At 47.7% G+C, this 24,568-nt stretch overlaps 1 protein-coding gene across 2 annotated transcripts in view; it reads right to left on the bottom strand.

Annotated features, from left to right (window-relative positions):
- Nucleotides 1–24,568, bottom strand: part of LOC144093987 (disintegrin and metalloproteinase domain-containing protein 10-like) — a 190,244-nt gene that overhangs the window by 19,377 nt on the left and 146,299 nt on the right. For both annotated transcript variants that reach the window (XM_077627807.1, XM_077627806.1), the window contains exons 8-9: nucleotides 21,525–21,653; nucleotides 7,319–7,496 (exon numbers count right to left, since the gene is read on the bottom strand). In XM_077627807.1, the coding sequence (XP_077483933.1) occupies nucleotides 7,319–7,496; nucleotides 21,525–21,653 (307 nt within the window). The remainder of the gene's footprint in view (nucleotides 1–7,318; nucleotides 7,497–21,524; nucleotides 21,654–24,568) is intronic.

Here is a 24,568-nt window from a genome sequence, read left to right as displayed (position 1 = left end):
CTTTGTTATGTCTGTAGCGATTACGGTTCGTACAAGGTGACTCTGTGGAGAGTGGTCAAGCATGTCAGCAGCCAAAGTAGCAAGGCCGTCCTCCGTTCCAATTTGTGGGCGGAAACCAATTTGGGAATCTGGGTAACAATCATGGGATTCCAGCCACCATGATAAGCGTGCGGCTAGAATGTTTTCATAAAGCTTGCAGATGGTAGGGGTAAGGGAAATTGGACGAAGACCCGAGAGAGATACTGGAGGCTGACCTGACTTGGGTATTGGAACCACAATAGAATGCTTCCAGTCTCCCGGCATGACGCCAGAAAGCCACACTTCGTTAAAAGTATCAGGCAGGGTTTCCAAAGCCCTCCCTTCCAAGTTACGGAATAAGGAGTTAGGTATGCCGTCGTGCCCGGGAGTAGTAGTAGTTTTTAAACGGTCAATGGAGGCCAGCAGCTCTGCTATGGTGAGGTCAGAAGTAATCCCATTGGGGGGCTCTGTTACCGATAAGTCAGGTGGAGACGTAGCGGTGCAGTCATGGTTTGGAAAAAATTGACGGGCCGCTTGTTGTGCAAATGTGTCCTCATCCACATTGAGCGCTAGGCGAATGCTCTCTGTGTAATCTGCAACCTAAGAAGGGCGCTCCATGGCGTGAAACACTCTCCAAAGATGTCGATTGCCCTGCGTAGAGGGCAGGCGGGCACACCATGCAGCCCAGCGTTGCCTGCCTAGCCGCTTTGCATAGCGCCGCGCCCGTGCGGTAGCACGGTGAAGAGTAGGAAGAGCCGAAGGGTCATCGGGGTGACAAGTAGCGTAAAGATCCGCCTGGCGACGAAGAGCCCACAGATTCAAGAGATGTATGTCCGGGTTTGGGTCGTCTTCATTTACAGTAGTGGTAATAGTGTGAGTAGCGAGAACAGCAGATAGAGTAGACAATGCTGAAGAGGGGTTGAATGTAGATAAATGATTGTCTGCGCGTACAGAGTCCCATGATGTTATTCGTACAGTGCGGCGTATTTTCCGTAGACGCGTAGGCGTGAGGGAGATAAAAATAGGGTTGTGATCGCTACCCCAAGTATCAGAATCAACAGCCCAACGAGGGTTACCGGGGCCTAACCATCAAGTCAAATCAGGTGAATACGGGCCACCTCGTGGGCGGGTAGAACTATTCGGGTGGTTTAAAAGTTGAAAGGAATGATCCTAAAAGCTCCCTTGGATGTGTGATCCCCTTGAGGAATCCGATAGGTAACCCCACGCAGTGTGTGCGCCGTTGAAGTCACGACCAACTAGAATAGGGATACCCGAGTTGGTAGAACGTAGAAAACGAACCCATCCCAGATTGGGAGATGCGGAGCCAGGACGACTATAAAAAGAAACTAGAATAAGGGGCTTAGTAAAACACGTTGCGGGGCTAGTTGGTTATGCATATTCTTTCGTTAAAATTCCCTGTCATGTCTTCTGTGTATTCGTCCTAAAAGTTAGCGCTGCTTAAATTTTAACGAAAGAATATGCATAACCAACTAGCCCCGCCACGTGTTTTACTAAGTGAACTTTCTTCTACTGTGGGCCCTTTCTTTTGTGTTTCTTCTGTCAAACAGCGCCCGTCCTGTCATGTCTTCTGTGTATTCGTCCTAAAAGTTAGCGCTGCTTAAATTTTAACGATAGAATAAGGGGTGTGCGTGCAGGTTTTACGAGAAGGGCGACAACCTCTTGACGTGTGTTGCACCACCGTGAAAGGTCGAGCGGTGTGTGCGGAACTGAACTGTGAATATAAATTGCAGATTTACCTGGGCTGAGGGAGGAGGCGGTGCAACGGCGATCAGGGATAGATGGTGAATGGTATGCGCAGAAACCTGAAAGGCGTGGGAGTGCATTATGCTCTTGCAGTAGGAACGCCCATGCCCTCAGCTTTCCGTCGCGAAGGCGGATGTTCACTTCAGAGGCCTTATTAGCGAATCCTCGAGAGTTCCACTGCACCACCACCGATGATGATGCGCTATCCATGACGAGGCCGAAGAGCTTCCACGATGAGGGATGTCACCTGCTTCATCAGCGCTAATATCTCATCCACTGTCGGGGTAGTCACGGCTAACAGGTGGTCGGCACCTGATTGTGGGCCAGTGCTTACCCTAGGTGATTCCTCTGATGATTGCTCCCGAGTTATGAGAATTCTTCGAGAGGATTGAGAACGACGCTGTTCCCGGCGCTGGGTGAGTTCGTCTAGTCGGCGGCGAGCCTCCGCGATTGCATTGTCTAAAGCTGTGTCTTCATCTGTGGTATCCACATGTGATGGATGCACTGGACGTTTTGTCGTACCATTTGATCCGGGAAGGTGAGCCGCTTGTGCATATGTACGCTGGCGAGGAGACGTATGGTGAGCAGCAGGCTCAGATAAAGGAAGTTCAGGGAAGTCGTTGTCGTCGCATGCGAGAGCTGCAAAGCGATTACTTGTAGGAACATCCGTTTTTGCAGGCGACTTGTGAAACTTCTTCGCTTGCTTCTTCTTTGGACAAGCGGGGGAGCGAATGTCATGGTCCGGCGATTTGCACAGGGCACAATGAGCTGTTGGTTCATCCATGTCGGCCACAGCTGCTGGATTAGGGCAGGTATTTTGCATATGTCCTTCTTTGTGGCAGTGATAGCAAAAAATACGACGAGGTCGGAAGGGCTGTGGTTTGACGATCGCACTGTAGTAGGTAACGTACTTCGGGAGAGTCAACGGGCCTTGCAGGATGAGCAGGTATGAGCCCCGGCGACCCATAGGCCTTGCTTGCAGTACAACATGAGTTGAGCAGCGAATATTTGCGCGCACCTCCTCGGGAGGGCTCGTGCTGTCGACATGATAAACCATGCAGCGGAGTGTGTCAGGACCAGATGCAAAATATATTTGCACCGGGACATGCTTGCTGTCATCCAGGGGGATCCGCGTAACTGCGCAAAGTTTCTGGGCGTCCATCAAGGATGACAAGTTTACCGTGATGGTGTTCGATGGGCGATGGACGACAAACCCGCAGTAGTTCGAAGAGCCAAGGGCATGGTCAATTGTGGCTTGAACATTCCGGGCAGGGATGGCAGTCATATCAAAGCGCAATGTAGGCTTGATGGTAACGCGGAACGAGTTCGCAGCAGGCGGAAGAGAGCCTTGACTCACGGGAGGCATCTGTGGAGGAGGCTCAGACGCTGGTGACGGCCCTTGGTGGGAATACTGAACTGGCGCGACGGGCACAGTTTCTTGAGGGAGTGCCACGGGCACGGAGGCGGTAGAGCAGTCCATGTCACAGGCCAAAGTCGTAGCATCGGCAGACGGCGCAGGCTGGAGGCCTAGAGGCGCTGACGATTGCGTGGACGTGGAGGCTGCGTCAGGTGGCAACACAGCGGGCATCCGCGTAGCCGTCGTCGAAAACGCAGAATCCATGCAGACGTGTAGCGCGGCCTCGCTCGGCAGCGCCGAGCTAAGCCTAGCTTGCCCCTGAGAGTTCCGGTTGGGTTTTCTCACTTGAGAATGCGCCTGCCGGGCCGGGAATTTCTCTGAAGGGGCGTCGTCAGCATTCGGCCTCACGGAGGGCACTGTCCGACCCACGCCACACGCGAGAAGACAGCGAAGAGCGAAAACACAGACCTAGAAGCAGACACGTAGCCACCCACTAGGTCTTCGTCTTCTTCACCCGGTTAGCTTGGCTTAGCCGGCTAGCTTGGCTTAGCCGGTTAGCTTGGCTTAACCGGTTAGCTTGGCTGCGCTGCTGTGCGCTCGCGCGAGGCTCGCTGCGACTGGCACGTGTCTCGTGCTCAGGCCGGTATTCGCCTGGCTGGAATGAATGAATGAATGAATAAAACTTTATTTTCGTTTCCTTGGTAAAGCACGCAACTGAAGCGGCACAACTCAGTGGAGCCCTGGACTGAGGGCCCACTCTTGCTTGAAGACTCAAGTCGCCAGCACCCAAGCAAGACGACCAGGAAGTCTTCATCCCCGCGAACCTCTTGGAAAGAAATAAAAGTTTTCTCTCTCTCTCTCTCTCTCCTTGGGTTTAGCGGATTCCGGACGTCTTCATCTTCCGAGTTCCAATGGTCGGTGCCCTCATTCCAGGGCCCCCCTGAGCTTTGCCACCTCGCTTGCGTGCCGCACGAGTCCTCTCTGGACCGCCAGCTCGCTGCTGGTGAGCAGGCCCTCCCACTGTTCCGCACTGCGCTTTTCTAGTTTATGGAATGCATAGTTGTGTATACATTCCCGTGTAATATGATATAGCGTGGGGGTTGCCCCGCACCACGTGCATTTGTCATTGTATTGTCCTGGATACATCTTATGTAGTGTGTGCAGGTTTGTAAAGGTACCTGGCTGGAATAAACCTGTCCTTTTGGCGTCTCAACAGATAGTACGTTTCGGTTTTGCAAGGCACCGTAGAACGATGTATGTTTGTTTTGCGTCAATGTGCAGTGAAATTTAACCGCTTTACGTTCCACTTTTGTTCTGCCACGTGTACAGTACACGTTGACTGGCATATGAACCAAGGCACTCACACGTGGCTGATCTAGTCCGGAGAAAATGTTGCTTATTTCGGACGAAACGCGACCACAGAATGGAAGAAGCAAATTCAACAGCGAGAAGAGGTAACCGATGCGTTGTGGGTGTGAAAAAAAGAGATCCATGCAAGGGGACAGAATGCCGAAAAAAACACCGGTCCATAATCAGCGCGGAATTCTTTCCGGCTTTCCGCAGCAGCGCCTCGCGGAAAGCCAACGACACGCGATCGCATGTTCCGTTTAACAGTTGACCATACTGTGCGTTTACTCTGAAGTTTCGGCCAGTTTCGGCCAGCTTCGGCAAATCAAGCCATCTCCTACTAACTTTTCTTCAGCGCTACCACTCGCTAGCCTACGTACCTGCTTCGTGCAGACTGTGGGAGGCGGAGATCGCCCGATAACTGGGGACATACAACGGGAAATGGGGGAGCCAAATTTTATTAACCTTCCGAGGCGCCGATTTAAAGCGGAGCATTCGGCAGCTATGCCACGAGCTCCTATCAAAAGCTACCGCTTCACATATATGCGTCCAACTTTGTTGCATTGCGAAGCTAGCGTTGGGAATGGTATTGATAAAGAGCAAGCGTCGCTCTGTTGCACAATTTCTTGGCATCCGAAGTTAAAGCTGCACCAGATGCCATAACATTAAGGGGCAAAATTCTTGAAATTGTTCGTTGTTGTCCACTGGCTTCCACCCTCATGTCAAGGAGCCGGAATAGCCTCACGTACGAAAACAAAAATGCAAACCAGTGACGCAACGCTCTTTTCCTCGAACCGCTTTCAAAATTAGGCACATGATTTGAATACGTAGCTTCCGGCTCAGTGCCACATAACTGTGAAGATAACTGCGAGCGTAGGCGTGCACATTTTGCAAATATTTTGGAAAACATTGCCTCCAGTGATGGTGGTAGTCACAATATTTAAAAATTCACCATCCTGGTAATTTTAACTGACTTGCTTCTTCTTCGTAGTCGACTTCATGATCCTCATATAGCGACACCATAACACCCCCGTACAAGGCAAGCGCCACGTCACAGAGTAATCAGCTCTGCGGATACATGGGGTGCTCGCGTTCGCTGCTCTGATCGAAGGAAGCCCATTTGCGAGCTTGCTGCGAACGCCTGCATGGACTCAAATGCGTCTGAAATTGTGACATAATTTGCCCAACGTTGTCAATAAGGTCGCGGCTACGACTAAAAAAGATTCGCGATGTTGTCTTCCTTAGTCTACAACGAGTTTTCGAGCACAGCTTTCGATTGCTTAAGCCTTGCTGAAGTCTAGAGCAAAAAATTTGCAATGTAATAACATTCCGAGGACTGCTGTACAGACATGGGCGTCCGGAAAGGGGGGGGGCGCTGCCCCCCCCCCCCCACCCACTACCTGGAATTTCGGATATTTTTTATGCACTAGCAGAAAACAACACAGCTTGATTAGCACGCTTAGGCACCGCATATCCGTATGAAACGCCCTTCACGATTGCCAGCCAACTTTTCACGTTACACACTATATTATTTAGACACTGTTGCTGAAAAAGACGTCATCATGTTTGGTCCGTATAAGAGTGGTCACGTCGTGTGGTCACGCCGTGGGAAATCGTTTATGCTATTGTATGTTCACAGAATTCTATTGGTGTCACATATGCCGTCAAACCACTTATAGCAATACTGGTTAGAACAATATATCGGAAACAATGAACAACCACATCACTCCAGGGCTTTTACTGTATCGAAAACTTCAAGGAAAAGGGTATCCCGTGGTACGAAATGTGCAGAAGCGAAACTGGGGACTCGTCAGAAATAACGTACTATGAACTCCTGCTTGAGGCCAAGGCTTTCTTCCTCGCTGTTGCAAAAGCCATTGAGGTGGCTCGATCCTTGCCAGTTACCACTTGCAATGTCAAACGCTCCTTCAGTACTGAGGAGAGTGAAAACCTGGCTACGCTCGACAATGACAAATTACAGGCTGGACGGCCTTTGTATGATGAGTGTGCACCGAGAGTGTGCAATGAAGCTCAAGAATGACTTTATCACTCGTGTCATCGCGCAATTTCCCCAGAAAAACCCGAGACATCTGCAGCGTCTAATAAAGGAAGGCTGACGAACTGCAGTTACACATGCTGGTGAACATATTGTGTTGTGTGCTGGTCATCCGTTCACGTGAGTTGAGAACCCGCACGCAGGGAAATTGACCATTCTTCTTCACGAAGTGATAGCAACTTTTCGCATTTTGCTTACTAAGTTTAATTCTTTGTTCATTAATAAAATCCATTGTACGTTTTCTAAGCCTAGCACTAATTTGCTGTTGCTAACTTTTGTTTCATGTGCGTGGTTTAGACCACAAATAGTGCCTTTTTGCTGCTAAACTGCCGCCTCCCCCATCCCGGCTTTCGAGTGGCCTCCCCCCCTCCCTTAAGCAAAAAGTTCTGCGGACGTCGTTGTGTACAGACCTTTCCGTCGTGCACACAGGTCTCAAAACACCTGCTCTTTGAACTGTTCAGAACATGTGCATAGAGCTTGCGCTAGCTCGGCCATCACGCTTGCACCAGGTGCGCTCAACAGTCCAGCAAGCAATAAGGCGACCCCAGAGGAAGCTCACTGAAAATGTCTCTGCAGTCAGAGCTCACTCCTATATGCATGTGTCATGAACTTTCTTCATGGAAGACCCAGGCCATTCGTGATTAACAGTAGCACAGCAATGGTTACCCCATGCATAGTGAATTGCGCAAGCATAGCACGCCGCGCTGCGGCGTTCTACCGCTAGGTGGCGTCCTACACCGCGCGGATGACGTCATAGGAACGTAGACATTGCCCACCTGAAAAACATCCCTTTGTGTTCCTCGCTTTCGAGTTGAGCACCGCGTTGATGCTTTTCAAGCTGCACGGCGAGAAGCGGTTGTTGTTCCTCTTGTCTCCCGACGTGGCGTGTGCGAACATGATGTAGTTGCCGTTCTCTCCGCCAGGGGTGCACATGCTGTCGTCCTTCGGGTCATGCTGCAGATAGGAAAGGCAAGAACATGCGCACTCGTGAGATGCTCATTGCGCATTAGGAGATGTGCGCTGCCCCCCCCACTCCACCCCCGCCCGTCAATTTATTTTGCCCTGAAGGGTCTCAAGTCCGCGCAGCTTATCTGTGTGGGATTCATATAGAGTACGAATATAATACGGGACTAAAAAGCGCCAGCGCAAGCAACCGATGTTCTTTCGCATTTTTTACCTCTCAGAACTGGTCACACGTGGAGCATTTGATCATAATTACGCTCCGCTGTCCGGATGGTCCTGAATGACATGCTGTCATCTCCACCTCCTTCATACCACTTACCTGTTACCCCTTCCGAAACGCCTTCTTCTCGAGCCTAATATGCTAAAACAGCAAGGGAGCACAGAAGTGCATTTCGCTCATGGTGAATATGTTTACAGTGCCTTGAAATACAGTGTTCCTTTTAACCCACACATACAAGCACGGTGGCAGATTTCCCATTTCTACGAAGTAATTACTGCAAAATAAATATACTTTTGCAATTTGCCCGAAATTCTAGTTCCTTCGCTTTATTCTGCCCTTTCGTTATTTTCACTGTCGTTGAAACGAGCTAATTAAGCACTCTTCAATGTCATAGACAGCGTTCAGGCCAAATGCCTGCGTGTTCTACTCCTTTTGCCATCTTATTTTATGGTTCATGGATGTTTTACGCTCTCGGGATGTCATAAAGCTATATTAGACAGGTGACTGACGTCAAGTACATAGGGACGCGAGCGAATGTCGCTTTTAATATTGCATTAAAGCTGGGCCAGCTCTCCGCTGACGTCAATAACTTTTTATATCTTTCCCAAACACCGAACTCGTAGTTTTCGAGAAAAGAGGAAACAAGATAAAGAAAGGAAGGCTAATGGAAATCATTAAACACTGACGTGTATTCTCAACGCTAATGACTCCTGAACGAAGCTCTCAGTCGCCTCGGCGAAAACCTACTCCTGTAAGCACCAGCAAAGACTGCAATGTCGCTTCTCATATCGAACAGGCAACCCAAGTTTAGAACACGCGACAGCCGATGCGCGTACCTTAGTTCCGCGTTAATAATAGACACATGGGGGCGCATCAGCCCCTGCATTTCAGAAGCGCGACAGCGATAAGATTTTAATAGTACCCCACACGGTGGCGCTTAATGCCAGGCCACGCGCGTGCTATGCGCGGCAGAGCGCCACCTTGTGCCGGTTACCGATCCGATTGTATAGCAGCCGCGCAGTGGGCATAGCCGCATTGCCAGTGGCATTTACAGCGCCAGCATGTGTTCCTGCTTCTTTAATTACTCCCTATTTTCTCTCTCACCCTCTCTGACGTGTGAGGAGAGCCTCAGGTGGCTCCTGTCAGGAGACGCAGGGTAATAGTTTAAGCAGTACAAGAATAGGCAGCGGCCTTGAGCTCTTAATGGTGATTTGTGTCGTTAATCGATGCACCATTGGCCAGCGACCACAGCGCTTGGAGCTCGTAAACATGTGACGCACGTACCACATGTGACGCGTGAGTGCACGCCGATTCCTCATTAGCCTGCGTCTCGAGTGTGTGTGTGTGTGTGTGTGTGTGCGCGTGTGTGTGCGCGCGCGCATCACCTTTTACCATCTCTTGTCTTTGTAAGTGGGCCGCACTCGTCATCGGACCTCGTTATTATTACGAGTCCTGCAATGCAGGGCTGTGGGTTGTACCAATATTATTGCGTGCGGCTAGGATGCTGGCGAACATAGAGACGCCGACCGGGACGGCGACTTAGAAGAAAAATAAAAACTTTATTAACACCATGCCCCAAGTACTGGCCACGGGCAGCTTGACTGTTCGCGCCGTTCAGCAGTGTCCCTATTGGTCTCGTTTTTACAGCGAAAGCTCAATTAGCTTTGCATAAACCATTTAGGGGGTACAACAACAGCCATAACGCGTTGTGCGTTACGAAGTATTTCTGGTAATGCGCAACGCTGTCGAGGTTGACGCGTCCACCATGAAGCGAGACAGTTCCTGCGCCGTAACTCTCCTCAAAATTCCGCCGTTCACTCTCATCCGTCGAAAGCACACGCGCGCCTTTCACCTCCATCTAAACGCGGCCGTCGCAGTAAGGTTTGAACCCAGGTACTCCTGGTGAGTACCCGCGCGCTCTAACCACTTAGCCACCGCGGCAAGCGGAGCCCAGTGGTACTATGTTGCCGTTGAAGAGAAGTTTATTAATCGCAGTAACCACAGGGACTGCTGTCGCTCAAAAAACGGAGGCAATACAGCAAACAATTACCGACTCCCGTCAACTAAAGCGCAGATAGCACAAGTACGAAAGTAACTCGTCAAACCAATCAACAGCCGCCGCGGTGGGTGAGTGGCTATGGCACTCGGCTGCTGGCCCGAAAGAGGCGGGTTCGATCCCGGCCGCGGCGGTCGAATTTCGATGGAGGCGAAATTCTAGAGGCCCGTGTACTGTGCGACGTCAGTGCACGTTAAAGAACCCCAGGTGGTCGAAATTTCCGGAGCCCTTCACTACGGCGTCTCTCATAGCCTGAGTCGCTTTGGGACGTTAAACCCCCATAAACCAAACCATAAACAAAACCAACCCAACCAACGCCATCATATGCAGGCGCCTTTCCTATAGCACTAAGTTTCCAAAGCCTCCGGGCTTTCCTTTAGGAACCGTTACATGCGCGAGATTTTTGCTTAAACGAGTTTCAAAAAAATGTTTGCTTTTCATTTTGAGTGTCCGTTCTCGTTGTCACCGCAGTTAGCTTTGCTGACTGCGCATAGGTTTAATGTCCCTCATAATAACGACATTGCGAAAGCGATACGCGGAGAACAACTTATGCGATTGTAGTGCTGTGAATGTCAGTCGGAGTCAGCCGTGAAGCTTTCAGAAGGCGCAGACCAGCACCCAGAGGAAAATAATAAAGGAGGGAGTAAAATAAGGAAGGGAGAACGAGGTACCGTAGTGGAGGACTCCACCAGAACCTCGGCAAGCGATGGCACCTCTTTCTTTCTTCTTTCACTCCAACCTTCCTGCCCCCTCCCCGGCGCTGTTCTGCGTCTTTTCTTTCCTCCGTGTCTTCCTCGCACGCCAGCTGTGGCTGCAGTTAAAGAGCCCGCCTAGATATGCTAAAGTCACTGCGCCATTTCCTTGGTTCAAAAGATGCAGCTTCAGATTTCCGTGCCGCGATGACGACTTGCGAAGAAGACTGCACGAGGAGTGATGTTCGTGAAGAGTGTGCGCCATGGGATGCAGGCGGAAGTGGATATTGTACATTATTACGGGAATGTCGGAAGCGTGTTGATATACGAGCTGAACGTGCGAGACCGCACCGCCAGCGGTGGCGACGGCTCGTAAAGCGGCGAAGCCCAGTGGCCAAACGAGTTCGAAACAGAGATGCTAGGACAAGTACCTAAAGTACTCAAAACAAACAGGGCAAACCAAGTAGCTAAGCATGCTCGAAAAGACAGACAAAAACCAAATAGCTAAACATGCGCGAAATAGAAAAGCAAAGCCAAGCAGCTATTTGCGTCAGGTTGGCTCTTCGCGTGCACAAAATCTCTGTAAATATGCGTGTGACAACGCTGCCGTCCCAGTTGCATGCATGCGCCAGACCTACCTTCATCATCATCAGCCTGACCACACACTGCTGGGCAAAGGCCTCTCCCATGTCTCTCCAATTAACCCTGTCCTTTGCCAGTTGCGCCCACAATATACCTGCAAACTTCCTAATCTCATCCGCCCACCTATCTTTCTGCCGCCCCCTGCCACGCTTGCCTTCCCTTGGAATCCATTCCGTTACCCTTAAGGACCAGCGATTATCTTGCCTTCGTGTTACGTTCCCTGCCCAAGCCCATTTCTTCCTCTTGATTTCGACTACGATGTCATTAACCTGTGCTTGTTCCCTCACTCACTCCGCCCACTTCCGGCCTCTTAACGCTAAGCCTGTCATTTTTCTTTCCGTAGCTTGCTGCGCTGTCCATGTCCTTGCCCCGTAGGTGAGTACCGATAAGATACAGCTGACGTACACTTTTCTCTTGAGGGATATTGGCAACCTGCTATTCATGATCTGAGAGAACCTGCCATATGCGCTCCACCCCATTCTTATCCTTCTAGTTATCTCCCTCTCATGATCCGGATCAGCTGTCACTACCTGGCCTAAGTAGACGTATTCCGTCACAATTTCTAGGCTCTCGCTGCCAATTGTGAACTGCTGATTCCTTGCTCGACTGTTGAACATTACTTTGGTTTTCTGCATGTTAATTTTTAGACCCACCGTACTGCTCTGTCTAACTCATTGATCATGATTTGCAGTTCATCTCCTGAGTGACTCAGCAAGATATCAGCGAATCGCAGATAATTTGGGCATTCTCCATTAGCTCTTATCCTTAACTGTTCCCAATCCAGGCCTCGGAATACCTATTGTAAACAGGTGGTGAATAGCATTGGCGAGATCGTGTCTCCTTGCCTGACGCCTTTCCTTATTGGAATTTTATTTCTGACTTTATGGAGGACTATGGTACCTGTACAGTTCCTATATATATATATATATATATATATATATATATATATATATATATATATATATATATATATATATATATATATATATATATATATATATATATATATATATATATATATGTGGGACTTTATGGAGGACTATGGTACCTGTACCGTTCCTATATATATATATATATTGTAACGTGCTTCCACAGAACCTCGACGGAAGAAGCAGAAGATGAAGGACTGACCCGCGGAGAAAGAGGAAGAAAAAGAGAGAGCGGAAGGACGCTGCTAGGCTTCCTGCTTCCATCCTGCTTCGACCGGTCCCCTCTTTGAATAAACCCCCGTGCGTGCAAAGCACGTAACAATATATATATATATATATATATATATATATATATATATATATATATATATATATATATATATATATATATATATATATATATATATATATATATATATATATATATATATATATATATATATATATATATATATATATTCCAGTATTTTGACATAAGGCTCATCTACACCCTGATTCCGCAATGCCTGTATGACTGCAGAAGTTTCCATTGAGTCAAATGCTTTCTCATAATCAATGAAGGCTATATATAGGGATTGGTTATATTCTGTGCATTTCTCTATCATCTGATTGATAGTGTGGATAGGATCCATTGTGGAATATCATTTCGTTGATTAAAGTCTAAGGTTCCCTGGTCTATTAGTGATTACCTTAGTAAATACCTTGTAGGCAACAGACAGTAAGCTGATCGGTCTGTAGTTTTTCAAGTCTTTGGCGTCTCCTTTCTTATGAATTAAGATTATAATTGCATTCTTCCAAGGTTTTGGTACGGTCGAGGTCATAAGGCATTGCGTATACATGGTGGCTAGATTTCTAGCAGAATCCCTCCTCCGTCTTTCAACAGATCTGCTGTTACCTGATCCTCACCAGCTGCCCTTCCCCTTTGCATTGCTCCTAAAGCTTTCTTTATTTCCTCTTTGGTTACTGTCGGGATGACGCATTATTGTGCACTGCTGTCTCCATCATTAACGTTCTGATTGCATTAGCTACTGTATATATTTGTGTAGAACTCTTCGGCTACTTCTTATCCATATTGCTAACGACATTGCCCTTCTTGTCTCTTAACGCATACATCTGGTTTTTACCTATGCCTAGTTTCCTCTTCACCGCTTTTAGACTACCTGCGTTCTTTAGAGCATGCTCGATTCTCTCCACATCAAACTTCCTTATGTCGGCTACCTTGCGCTTATTTATTAACTTCGATAGCTCTGCTATTTCCATTCTGTCTGTAGGGTTAGACGCCCTCATGCTTTGACGTTTCTTATTCAGATCTTTCGCAACCTGAGATAGCTTGCCAATATCCTGTCTGACCGTCCTACCGCCTACTTCTACTGCGCAGTCCGTAATAATAGCTGTCAGATTATCGTTCATTATATCAACATTAAGATCGTCTTCCTCAGTTAAATCTCAGCATCTGTTCTGCAGCGATATCCTGCATTCTTCTCTTTTTCCTCTTACAGCTAGCTCGTTAATGGAGTTCCTCTTTACTAGCTTCTTCCGTTCCCTCTTCAAGTCTAGCTAATTCTAGATCGTACCATTCTGTGGTCGCTACAACGCACCTTTCCAACGACCTCCACATCCTGCACGATACCAGGGTGAGCGCATAGTATTTTTGGCCTCACCATTAGGGCTCTTCCAGGTCCACTTCCTGTTCTCTCGTTTGCGGAAGAAGGCATTCATGATGCGTAAATTATTTCTATCTGCGAAGTCTACTAATAGCTCTCCCCCTGCTATTCCTAGAACCTATCCCTAAGGCGCCTACCGCCGGGTCGCCAGCCTGCTTCTTGCCCACTTTCGCATTGAAGTCGCCCACCAGTACAGTGTATTGTGTTTTTACTTTGTTCATTGCCGATTCCACGTCTTTATAGAAGCTTTCAACAGTCTGTTCATCATGAATAGATGTAGGTGCGCAGGCCTGCACCACCTTCAGCTTGTACCTCTTAATAAGCCTAATTACGATAGCTGCCGCCCTTTCGTTAATACTATAGAACTCCTCTACGTTGCCAGCTATATCATGATTTATCAGGAATCCCACACCTAGTTCTCGTCTTTCCGCTAATCCGCGATAGCACAGTATGTACCCGTCCTTTAGTACTGTATACGCCTCACCTGTCCTCCTAACTTCACTAAGCCCTATATGACATCCCATTTAATAATGCCCGCTAGTTCCTCCAACACCGCTACTAGGCTAGCCTCACTGGATAAGGTTCTAGCGTTAAGCGTTGCCAGGTTCAGATTCCAATGGCGGCCTGTCCGGAGCCAGAGATTCTTAGCACACTGCGCTGCGTCACAGGTCTGACCACCACCGTGGTCAGTTTCTTCGCAGCCGCTGGGGACTGAGGGCCGAGGGTTAATCGGTTTGTTCATGGAAGGTTGCGGTTGGGACTGCACCAGGGTGGCCAAATCCTGTTCTGTTGAGAGAGTGCGTTGTCGGTTCTGGTCACCGAGATGAGGCCGCACCCCAAGCTTGCTTATGCAATTCCATCGACATGCGGAGTTTTTTTTTTTTTTTTTGCAAACCCGGCGGAGAATTGCGCGGCACCGGGCTTCGAGCCCTGGTCCTCTTGCACGCGAGGCGGACGCTGTACATCTATGCCATCGCTGCCTTCAGACCTACCTTACCTACCACAAAAACCGCTAATTTCAATCAGCTTTAGCTGAATAATGCGCTAAGAAGGTAAGCTTAGATCTACGATTTTTTTTCTTGTGCCAGCTCTCCAACTCTCTCACAATGCTAGACCTCAGGATCATTCCCTACATATTTTTTCATGAAACATCGACTGTACTTATTATCCTCGCACTGGGGACTGGTAAAGCCATCGCTAGTATATCACAAAAACTTTACGAATAATGAACAGCGTCATATATAAAATAAAAGCAAATATCTCTGCTCCAGTGGTATTGTTCCATTCCCCGCGATTGTGGTCTCTTGAAACGCCCCCTAAATTAACTGGTAGGTTGCCTGTCAAACACATATACACGAAGACACAAACACACGCGGACAAACGCACGCACGCACACTCTCTCTCTCTCACACACACACACACACACACTCTCTCTCTCTCTCTCTCACTCGCTCACCCTCTCACTCTGTGACACTCTCACTTACTCTGTCACACACACACTTTCACTCACTCACTCACACACACACTCTCTCTCTCTCTCACTCACTCACACACACGTGACACGTGCGCCTGAATGAAGAAGCACTGACGGTATTCGACGCTTTCGTGCAGAACAAACATATGGCGCGCTGCACTCAATCATCTCTGTTTGCGCGTCTATTCCTGTTCATTCTGTCTTCTGCACTGAGACCCAGCCGGGAGGCATGGCTTTCATATCTATTTTTATTATCTATTCTAAATTCAACCCGGAAATTGCTTCAGATTTCATAGACCACTCTATTCTTGCTTTTCTTGCTTTTTATCTTACTTTTATTACTGGCCTGGACGGCACGCGGATGACAGGACGTGCAACTCTCGACGCAGATTGTAAACGACCTATCCTAACTTATACCAGCTACTTTGAAAACTACCGATTTCTTCGACCGTGACCAACTTTTAGCCGAAAGATACGGCGCACTACTCAAACTGCACTACTCGCGTAGTGTATAAACACAAACTAGCTCAGACAATAAGGATATGACTATTAGAAAAGGAAGCACAGAATGCAATCTTTCAAGGCATTATCTAGGAGTGGTTTCAGCGATATAACCACGAAGACACACAGAATAAGGCCGGTGCATATCATCGGCGCTGCTTTTAACGGTTTATAAACATTAGAACAAGTTTGCAGTCTGGGCACCGCACTGCATCGAAAAACAGGCGATGCAACATAGCTGGCAAACAGAGAAAATCTAGTCACAAGATGTAGCCAACGTTTTGAACTCGGGCTCAGTTTGCAGAGAGAAAAAGAAAAATTCCCATAACATTTTCCTCTCGGTGATACGATGTTTCGATCTCATTTTTGCAGGCATAACGGGTATAGCAGGTATAACGTTTTATGTAATGTCCATGCCTTGTTGTACTGAGCCCACATGAATTTAGTACAGGATGAGCAAATATTCGGAATACTGTGATATTGTATCGGTGTACCCTTTATGCATTGTGTCCATCGGTTCGCATAGGGCTTCTCGGCAAATTTCCATTCTTGCACGGCATAGCATGCGTGTGGCTTAACGTTCCGGTCTGCACCTGGTTTACGTGATTTGCTCTAGTGAAGGGCTGCAAATAAATTCCATAGTCCTGGTGTTCCCTAAAAGGACACGGGCGAGAAATTGAAGTTGCCTTCTTTCACTGAAAATCTATACTTTAACTGAGAACGCCGCTTTCATATGCTATAGAACAGGCAAAAAAAAATCTATAGAGACCGCGTCTCCACCGGCTCATTTCGAAGTAAACTGCGGTTCGCGGATCCCTAAGGCCAGGCTGCACCCCCGTTCCCTTCAAAACAGTGATCACGGAGCTCTTTTCGCTGTAGAAGTCAGAAGTGTGAATCAAGTGGCGGAAACATGCACTTTCTGGGCAACAAATTCGTCTATTGTTGCAGAAAAAACATCGACATGCTCAGAAAAAGTCATAGAAAAGATTTTTACTCAGAACCAAAGTTAGGTGCAGTCGTTCTCAGTGTTCCTCTGACGAGCACTCGCATCGCACAACACATATCTGGTTTCGAATTTCGCCCCTGTGGAATGAGGCCGCAGCGGAGAAGGATCCTGTCTACGACCTTGGCCAAAGCAGAACCCCCCCCCCCCTTCCCCAGCAACTCCTCCATCACGAAGGATGGTTCAATATTTCTGCTGGATTGTGAACCCTGCCAGTGCTTAAACGTCAAACTCACTTTTAAGGAGAGAAGGAATGGAAAATTAGGGGCTCGTTATGACACACATATGGAGGAAGCCTGCTGTCACCGAAACCAAGGAGCTCAGGGTGATGTTTCTTTTCTAAATGTGTGGTGTTGATGAATGTGAAATCAGTACTGTAATAATTTTATCTCTGAAAGATAATTGATTAGAACGTAGAAGAAAAAGCAACCACATGCCGCCGGTGGGATTCGAACTCTCCGACACTCAAATTTCCGGTGCTGGCTTACTTCGAAATCCCTTGTAAGCATACGAAATAAGGGAACGTTTAAAAGATGACCTGTGCTTGTAAAAGTTAGCGCGGTACGTATGTCACGAGTGTCATGCGGCCAACATGATCACCACTATTTTTGAAAGCGGTATCGTTAAGGGTCATGTCCAGCGCAAAACCCGGCGTTGTGTTCGTCGTCAGCGGCGGCGGCGGAAGCGAAAAATCCCCAGAGAAGCCAAGTCATCCACCTGTCACCTAGGTCGCGTAACTTTGTGATTTCTTCACAACCTGCCCACCAGACTGTGAGCAAGCTGCCTACTGTGGCAGTTGGCAGTTAAATTAATGATCGGTGGCGAGAGGTTGTTGTGGAAGAGCAACCTGGGTCTCACAAGCTCCACGAATGTCTGTGCTTGAAACAGTCACCTTCTGGGGCATCGCATCGCTTAACCTCTGCACCACTGCGCCAGGAGTGATATGAGAGCTGCGCGCGATTAATGAATGCAAATTAGAGAATGACTAATTCAATATATGTGGGCAAGTAGGCAGAACCGAGGCGACAGAGAAGAACTTGCGTGGGAACGATCTCTAAAGCTACCGTATTGTACTATTAAGGGTGGGTTAAGCGTTATATGGTGAAAGGAAGAACAGCATCCGTGTTCCCGAAGTGATACACAAAAAGGGCTACAAGCCGCTGAACGGACCCATTAACGCTATCGCGCCATACTCTTAAAGCGTCCAGAAAGCAAACAAAAACTATGAAAACACTTCATTTGGACACTTACATTACGTGTTGGGAATCTGATAGGATTACGATCTTTTTATGCAGCTTACTACGTGTCTTGGTCGTCTTTTTACCTGCTGTGTTTGTGCTACCCTTATACCTATACCTACAAACATAAGGTTTCAACAGGATTTTCCCGCCCATTTCCCCCGCCAAGAACCACTTCAAACTCGATTTTCCCGCCATTTTCAGCCCTTTGCATATTTAAGTGGTATGATGACGTCCGATCCTCTCGACCACGGAGCAAATTTTGTGAGGAACCGACCCCGGACAGTTTTTTAGTGTAAAAGCGATCTAGCCTACTCTCAGCGATTTCGACGATGTCTCAGGCGACGAAAATGAAGCCTCAGCCAGTCTTAGTATAGGTAGCGGGTGCGCATGGCACTGGACCAAGCAAAGCTCAATTTTGGGGATGGCCCTGCAGGGTAAGAATGGCAATACATGGTATAACACATGAGGCATGTCCCAAACATGGTTACGAAAACCGGAAATTCGACCTTAGAATGACCTTGGCCGATTTAAAGATTTGTGGGACACTAAGCAAAGCTCAATTTGGGGATGACCCTGCAGGGTAAGGATAGCAACACATGGTATGGCACATGAGGCATGTCCCAAACATGGTTAGGACCACCTGAAATTCGATCCTGGTACGAACTTGGTCGATTTAAAGACGTGTGAGACCCTAAGCAAAGCTTAGGACATCAGAAATTTCCCCTTGAAATGACCGCGTCCGAATTTGCCGGTGAGTCTGAGTGTGCTCAGGTAGAAAAAAACAGGCTTGACGTCTCAGAATGAAATTCGCCCATCTCCAGAAATGCGGCGGGTCTATCTCTGAAATTTGGATGGCCCACTTCCCGGAAATTTGAAAATAGAGTTGACCCATGTTCACCTAGGACACCCCAAAATGTGTTTGGCCCTCCCCTGTAATTTGGATACTGGGACGCCGTGCTTTCGCACGATATTTCGTGCTTAGCAATGCCAGCCGTTTTCTTTCTGCGTTGAAGCTTCTAGTGCTGTCGAGTTAAATCACTCATGAAGAGAAACGGTTCCCTCCGTAACTTGTGAACGAGTCGCTACATAGGCACGAAGCCTTCATTCGCAGTTACGCATTCTCGGTATTGAGACAGGCAACTAAGTGTAACCTACGCGGTCCAGTGACGATAATAAAATAAGTGATCAGCATTCACGTATTTGGAGGATTGTGTATTATTTAAATGACATTATATTTTTTTTAAGCCGCCGCGGTGGCTGAGCGGTTATGAAGCTCGGCTGCTGGCCCGAAAGACAAGGGTTCGATCCCGCCCGCGGCGGTCGAATTTCGATGGAGGCGAAATTCTAGAGGCCCGTGTACTGTGCGATGTCAGCGCACGTTAAAGAACACCAGGTGGTCGAAATTTCCGGAGCCCTTCAATACGGCGTCTCTCAGCCTGAGTCGCTTTGGGAAGTTTAAACGCCATAAACCGTACATATTTTAAGCTTGACCTGAAGCTACTCGTTTTGTTTTTATACAGGGTGCTGAATTGCGTAAAAGCAACATTTGTGTGACGGCAGTCATCACAAAAATTATTTGTTCGACTTCAGATGCCAGGCTCGGTTGCTAGCCTGCTTATATTTGAATTGATTAAAGTGCAACTCACATATATCATATATCTAGCTTGACAATGGTGTACTGTTCAAGACATTCTTTTCTTATTTATCACCTGATTTTGAGAGTCGGATATGTATACCGCATTTGAGTGCTTTATCGCACCATGCGAGAAAGCCTTCCTCTATCAGCTGTGGCTATAGCACTGACTTTTACGAACGCTTATTGCTTTTGCATCAGGATAGCCAACAGCGCTGGCTTTGACGGTTGGGATTTACGATGCGACTATTCGCTTGGTTTCTTATTTTTTTTCTTCTCGTCACTCTCTATCATGATAAATCGTCTGGGTGTTCTTTGTGAGTGCGCGGCTTACAGTGTGCGGACCTCACCAGTCGTAGGACATAAAAGGCAACGACGGCTCTGCTCCCATTTTACCAAGACCAAAGTTGGCGGGAAATAATCTGACTGTAGGCCTCAACCAGCTGCTGGTTATACGGCTCTTATACGGGAAGCTTTCGGGCTCCTTTTTGGAAATGTGCGAATTCCCTTGACGACGAAATCTGATTTCTTGCACATCTGTGCGCACGAAGAGGTCACTTTCTCTCGCCCTTTTGTAGCCTTCGTTCATCTCGTCAGCTCATAACGAAGGCGGGGCACTAAACCGAATCTTAAATAGGTATTTGTTTTCTTTTCGGAGTCGTTGATTCCATCGCGACTAGTACGTCTGCCATAACAGAGCGATGACAGAACCACTCAGTAATCATATCCTAACAAATGACAAAGGAGAACGCCACGTATAGGAGACAAGGTGATATGTGGGTATTAGTGGGCGTCTCATGTGTACGCATATGAGCGCATGTCTGCGGGTCGCGACGTCTTAACACCGTTATTTCCGTCGACAAAGAACGAAAACTTCCATGAATATTTCGAACACCATCGCCTCTCGAACATTAAATACCAATTCGCTGCTGTGTTGTGACACCGGCGACAAGTGCCAGTCTGCGCCTTCAGGTCCGTTCGAATGAATCATACCCCTGTCACACGGGCACTTGTAAGGCCTTAGGAATTAAGGTCCTTTGCCCCAAAGGCTCGTGACGCGCATCTACACGGCAAAGCGTCGAGACCTTTGAGAAAAAGGTCCGTAGCCGTAAAGGCGGCCGTCAGCGCCCTTAACGTTGCTTAAAGGAGCAACCCAAACGGCAGCGCCAGCTAGCGAGTTCAAAGAAAAAAAAATTTGACGCAATTTTTAGTTTTGAAAACGTAAAAAAAAATATTTATCTTATATAATGGTTAATTTTGCGTTACAGTGCATTTAACCATAGAGGAGGCTATGACTTAAGACATCTACACTGCTAAGAAAGAACTTGAACGCTTTTCAGCAGCCGCATCGACACACACGCGCTTGCGCTTCTCGCTTTGCTGTTTTTTCTTCGTTTGCTATTCATGGCAATTACACACTTCGTTCTAGCGTTTTGCGGTTCGTCGCTCATGATTACGGCAGCACGCTAACCGGGCACAATCTAATTTATTGGAAATACGCACAAGGACATAAGCAACAAAGCACGCTTCTCACTCACAACAAGGAGCCGAACGGAAAAGTGCGCCTACCGTGGTCGGCACGGGAGCCATGAAAAAAAAAAAAAAAACTTTAGTTTCAAACTATCTGTTTCTCACCGTCAGAACGCTCGTTTATTATCGTGATAGCTACTTTTTCAAACATAAACGAAAGCACTAGTCTTATTCTCTTAGCTGAAGTGCTACCGTCTGTTTTGATTTCATAATGTTACTAGTGCCGCTTCACACACAGCGGTGACTTATGGCATTCACGGAGGCCGCGTTCTAGCTCCTTTGGGTTTGCCGTGTAGCAGCGCCGCTGCTCCTTTTCGGTTTTCCTCCTTTAGTGCAATAAGACAACTTTACGGCAAAGGCCGTGAGGAAGTCCCGTGTGGCGGGGGTATCAGTCGGCCGCGATATGCGCGTGGCAGAGTGGGAGCCGCACTCACCGGTGAGCCGAAGTTGTGTCCGATCTCGTGAGCCAGCGTCACGTGGGACACAATCGGGGGCACGTGCTTGCCATAGTTGAGCAGCGTCACGATGCCTGTGTTCAGGCTCTTGAGGCTGCCCCGGTAGTGCTGCACGGAAAGGGCCACGTCCCAACAAGGAGGTCACTCGGAGCGGTCATGGTGCGCGGAGGGTTTCAAGCGTGCCTCGCACGCAAGCGCCGAGGTGTACTCCTTTATATGTAATGAGCGTAGTTATATGCAAAGAGCGTAGTTAAAGCCTTTGTCAAAAGTTTGAAGCCCAAAAGATTCGCTTTTGAGCCGTGTACTAGAACACTTGTGGCATCTGCCGAAGTCTTCATTTTCGGGGAAGTGCGGGGGTGCTGAGGAAAAGAGTTCCTTTCACCTGCAGGAGCTTTGGAACCCTAGCGGTGCATCACCAGCCGCACACCATAGCCCAGAAACAAACCCTTTGGACTGTTTACTTTTGACAAAGGCTGAACATGTTGTTTCCGACATGAAGAGCACTGACAGTGCCGCTGAGTTCACGTGCAACGTGCATGGCAACCCGAGAGTGCTTCGGCCGTCTGAATGCAATACGGAGAAACGGTTAGAATTTCAACCCACTTGGTAACACACCAACCACACCGGGATAAAAGAGGACAGCACTCTTTTCACAGCAAATTTCTCTAGCGCTCTATTTCGCTCCCCTCACGTGACCAAACGTCATCAGGGCAAGCATTCCAGTCGCGGTACCTTTGCTGAAGGAAATAACTGCTCGGCTGGCTCATCTCGTTCTGCTTGCCGCTTCCAAAACTTTTGCTGTCGCGTCTTGTTCGTTGTATGTTATGTAGCCCTGCGGTCTTGGTATTTGCCTTTCTTGAAGCAATTAATTCTTCTTGAGAAGTACCTCCACGGCTTGCATCGCGAACGATTGTTACAGTAATGGGTATATAAAATCAGATGATTGACTCGAGCTATTCGAAACCTATATCAGTACAGCGAATGTGAAGTATGCTCTACAGAGGTCCAGAGGTTATCATCCCAACTTAACAATTCGTTTAGAATATATATTTTTGACGGCCACATAAAGGCTTGCAATTGTAGCTTTCAAAAATGCTTGACACAATTATGAATTTCAAGAAGCAGAACTGACAGCCAGCAGCCCCATATATGCTGAATGAGATCTGGTTACTTTCTCAGCTAGCTAGAGCAGCCGCACGCAGCGATAAAAACTACCTTACTGTAGTCATACAAGATTGTAGAACTATATGCAGCCTCGGTGGTTATATTCCATACTGTTGTGGCGGAAACAAAAAAAAAACAAAGCAGTGGTCATGACGTAGATACCATGAGGGCAGAGTACGGGCGGCCTAGACGCATTTGTTGAAAAATGAGTCGCACCAAACAAGACAAGAAAAAAAGGGAGGGAAGAGGAAGGGGCAGTTACAACGAAATCCCCTACCGTTTTTCGTGCGCACCATTTTAAATGAGAAAACAGTACAGGTATCTTTTTTTTTTTTAACGAAGACCTCTTGAATTTAAATCCATCGCAATAAATGCGCTTTCGCCCACAACAGCATCTAAAAGTTCGCAAAGTCTCAGCCCTGTAAACCAGCAAACAGCCATTGATGTTCGCATGACAGGCTCGAAAATCTATAATTAGTGGGTCGGTGAGCGCGGATCCAAACTTTTTCTAAATACATCATTCTTCATTCAGACGGCCGCCATATTATTCTGCTAAACTGCACACTATTTCGCAATAAATTTTGCAACCGAAATACAGTGCGCTGTATTTGGCGCGCACGCTTTCATGCTCCGAAGCACAAAGCACATTCATGCCTTAATTTCGAAAGTCTGTACTTCTTCAGAAAGCCTAAATATAGAAACATCGAAGTGCGCCGCGGCGACTTCAAAGTGTCACGGTCCCACGCGATATGCGACATCGGTTCCATGCTCGGTTCCATAACAACACCGGTTCCATGCTCTGCGCGGAACAAAATGCACAGCAGCAACGAATAAAGTTTGCAGGCCTTACCAGAGTGCTCTCAGCATTCCTCATAATCCACGGAGCTGCTCCGGTGCGTGCACATGCAAGGTGACATTTCAGCCATCCGTGCTACCCACGGGAATTTCACGAGCCCCCGGGTTTTCTTCTTGGAAAAGAAAAAGGAAAGAGCGGACAAAAGTGACAACTAGAGCAAAGCCGGGCCCAATCTCCTACTACACAGCGAAGCGTATGTGCCGGTCTAAGGCGCCGTAAGCCGCGTTGCTATAGCGTGTCACAACGCAGCTCCAAGAACAAGTGGGCCCTAGGCTGTCTGATCTTCTCTGAGACTTCGAAACGTCGGGCCTATCTGAGTAACCTTCTCTGCTCACCCGACAGCGTGGGACTTGGGCAATTCAGCGAGAACAAAGGACTTTGTCTGAAAGGGATTTCCAGGGAAAATGCAATGTTTACTATTATTTTCACTGAAAAACCGGTTCTTGGCTGTTACCTTTAGGAAACGACATGTTTGAAATGATTTTTTTTTTTTCAGCTTCGACATCTGCAGCGATAAGAACAAAAACGTCAGGCTTTCCCCTTCGCAGTGACTTTGCGCATCCTCTTCTTTCTCTTCGAAAATACTGCCACTGTTGGAGTCTTGCTTGAAACGCATTCGTGTACCTGCACTTAAATGAGCCACAAATCATTCATTGACGCATCTAACAAAGATCCCTGTGATTAGCGTATGTCGTGAATACGTCTTGCAAGACAGCGTATGGTGTCTTTCTGGTCTTTTTGGCGTGATAAAATTTATTTTATATATTTTCATACATTACGCCCTTCAAACACATAACGCAGTCTCTCTTGCCTTGTATTACATATATTTTCATGAACTCCGCGCTCCAGAGGACACTGAGGTCAAAGTCTTCCTGGTCTTAAAGTTCTTAATATAGTGGTAATAAACAGAAGAGCAACAACGGTTTACGTGATGTTTGTGGCACAGTAAATCGAAGCGCGTGGCCACAACAGTGAGTAATGTGTGCGCAGAGAGGGGTAATGT

This window comes from Amblyomma americanum, chromosome 6 (assembly GCF_052857255.1).
Source record: "Amblyomma americanum isolate KBUSLIRL-KWMA chromosome 6, ASM5285725v1, whole genome shotgun sequence".
Classification (NCBI taxonomy): Eukaryota; Metazoa; Arthropoda; class Arachnida; order Ixodida; family Ixodidae; genus Amblyomma; species Amblyomma americanum.
The sequence above is the reverse complement of the archived record's forward strand: the minus strand, read 5'-3'. Positions and strand labels throughout refer to the sequence as shown.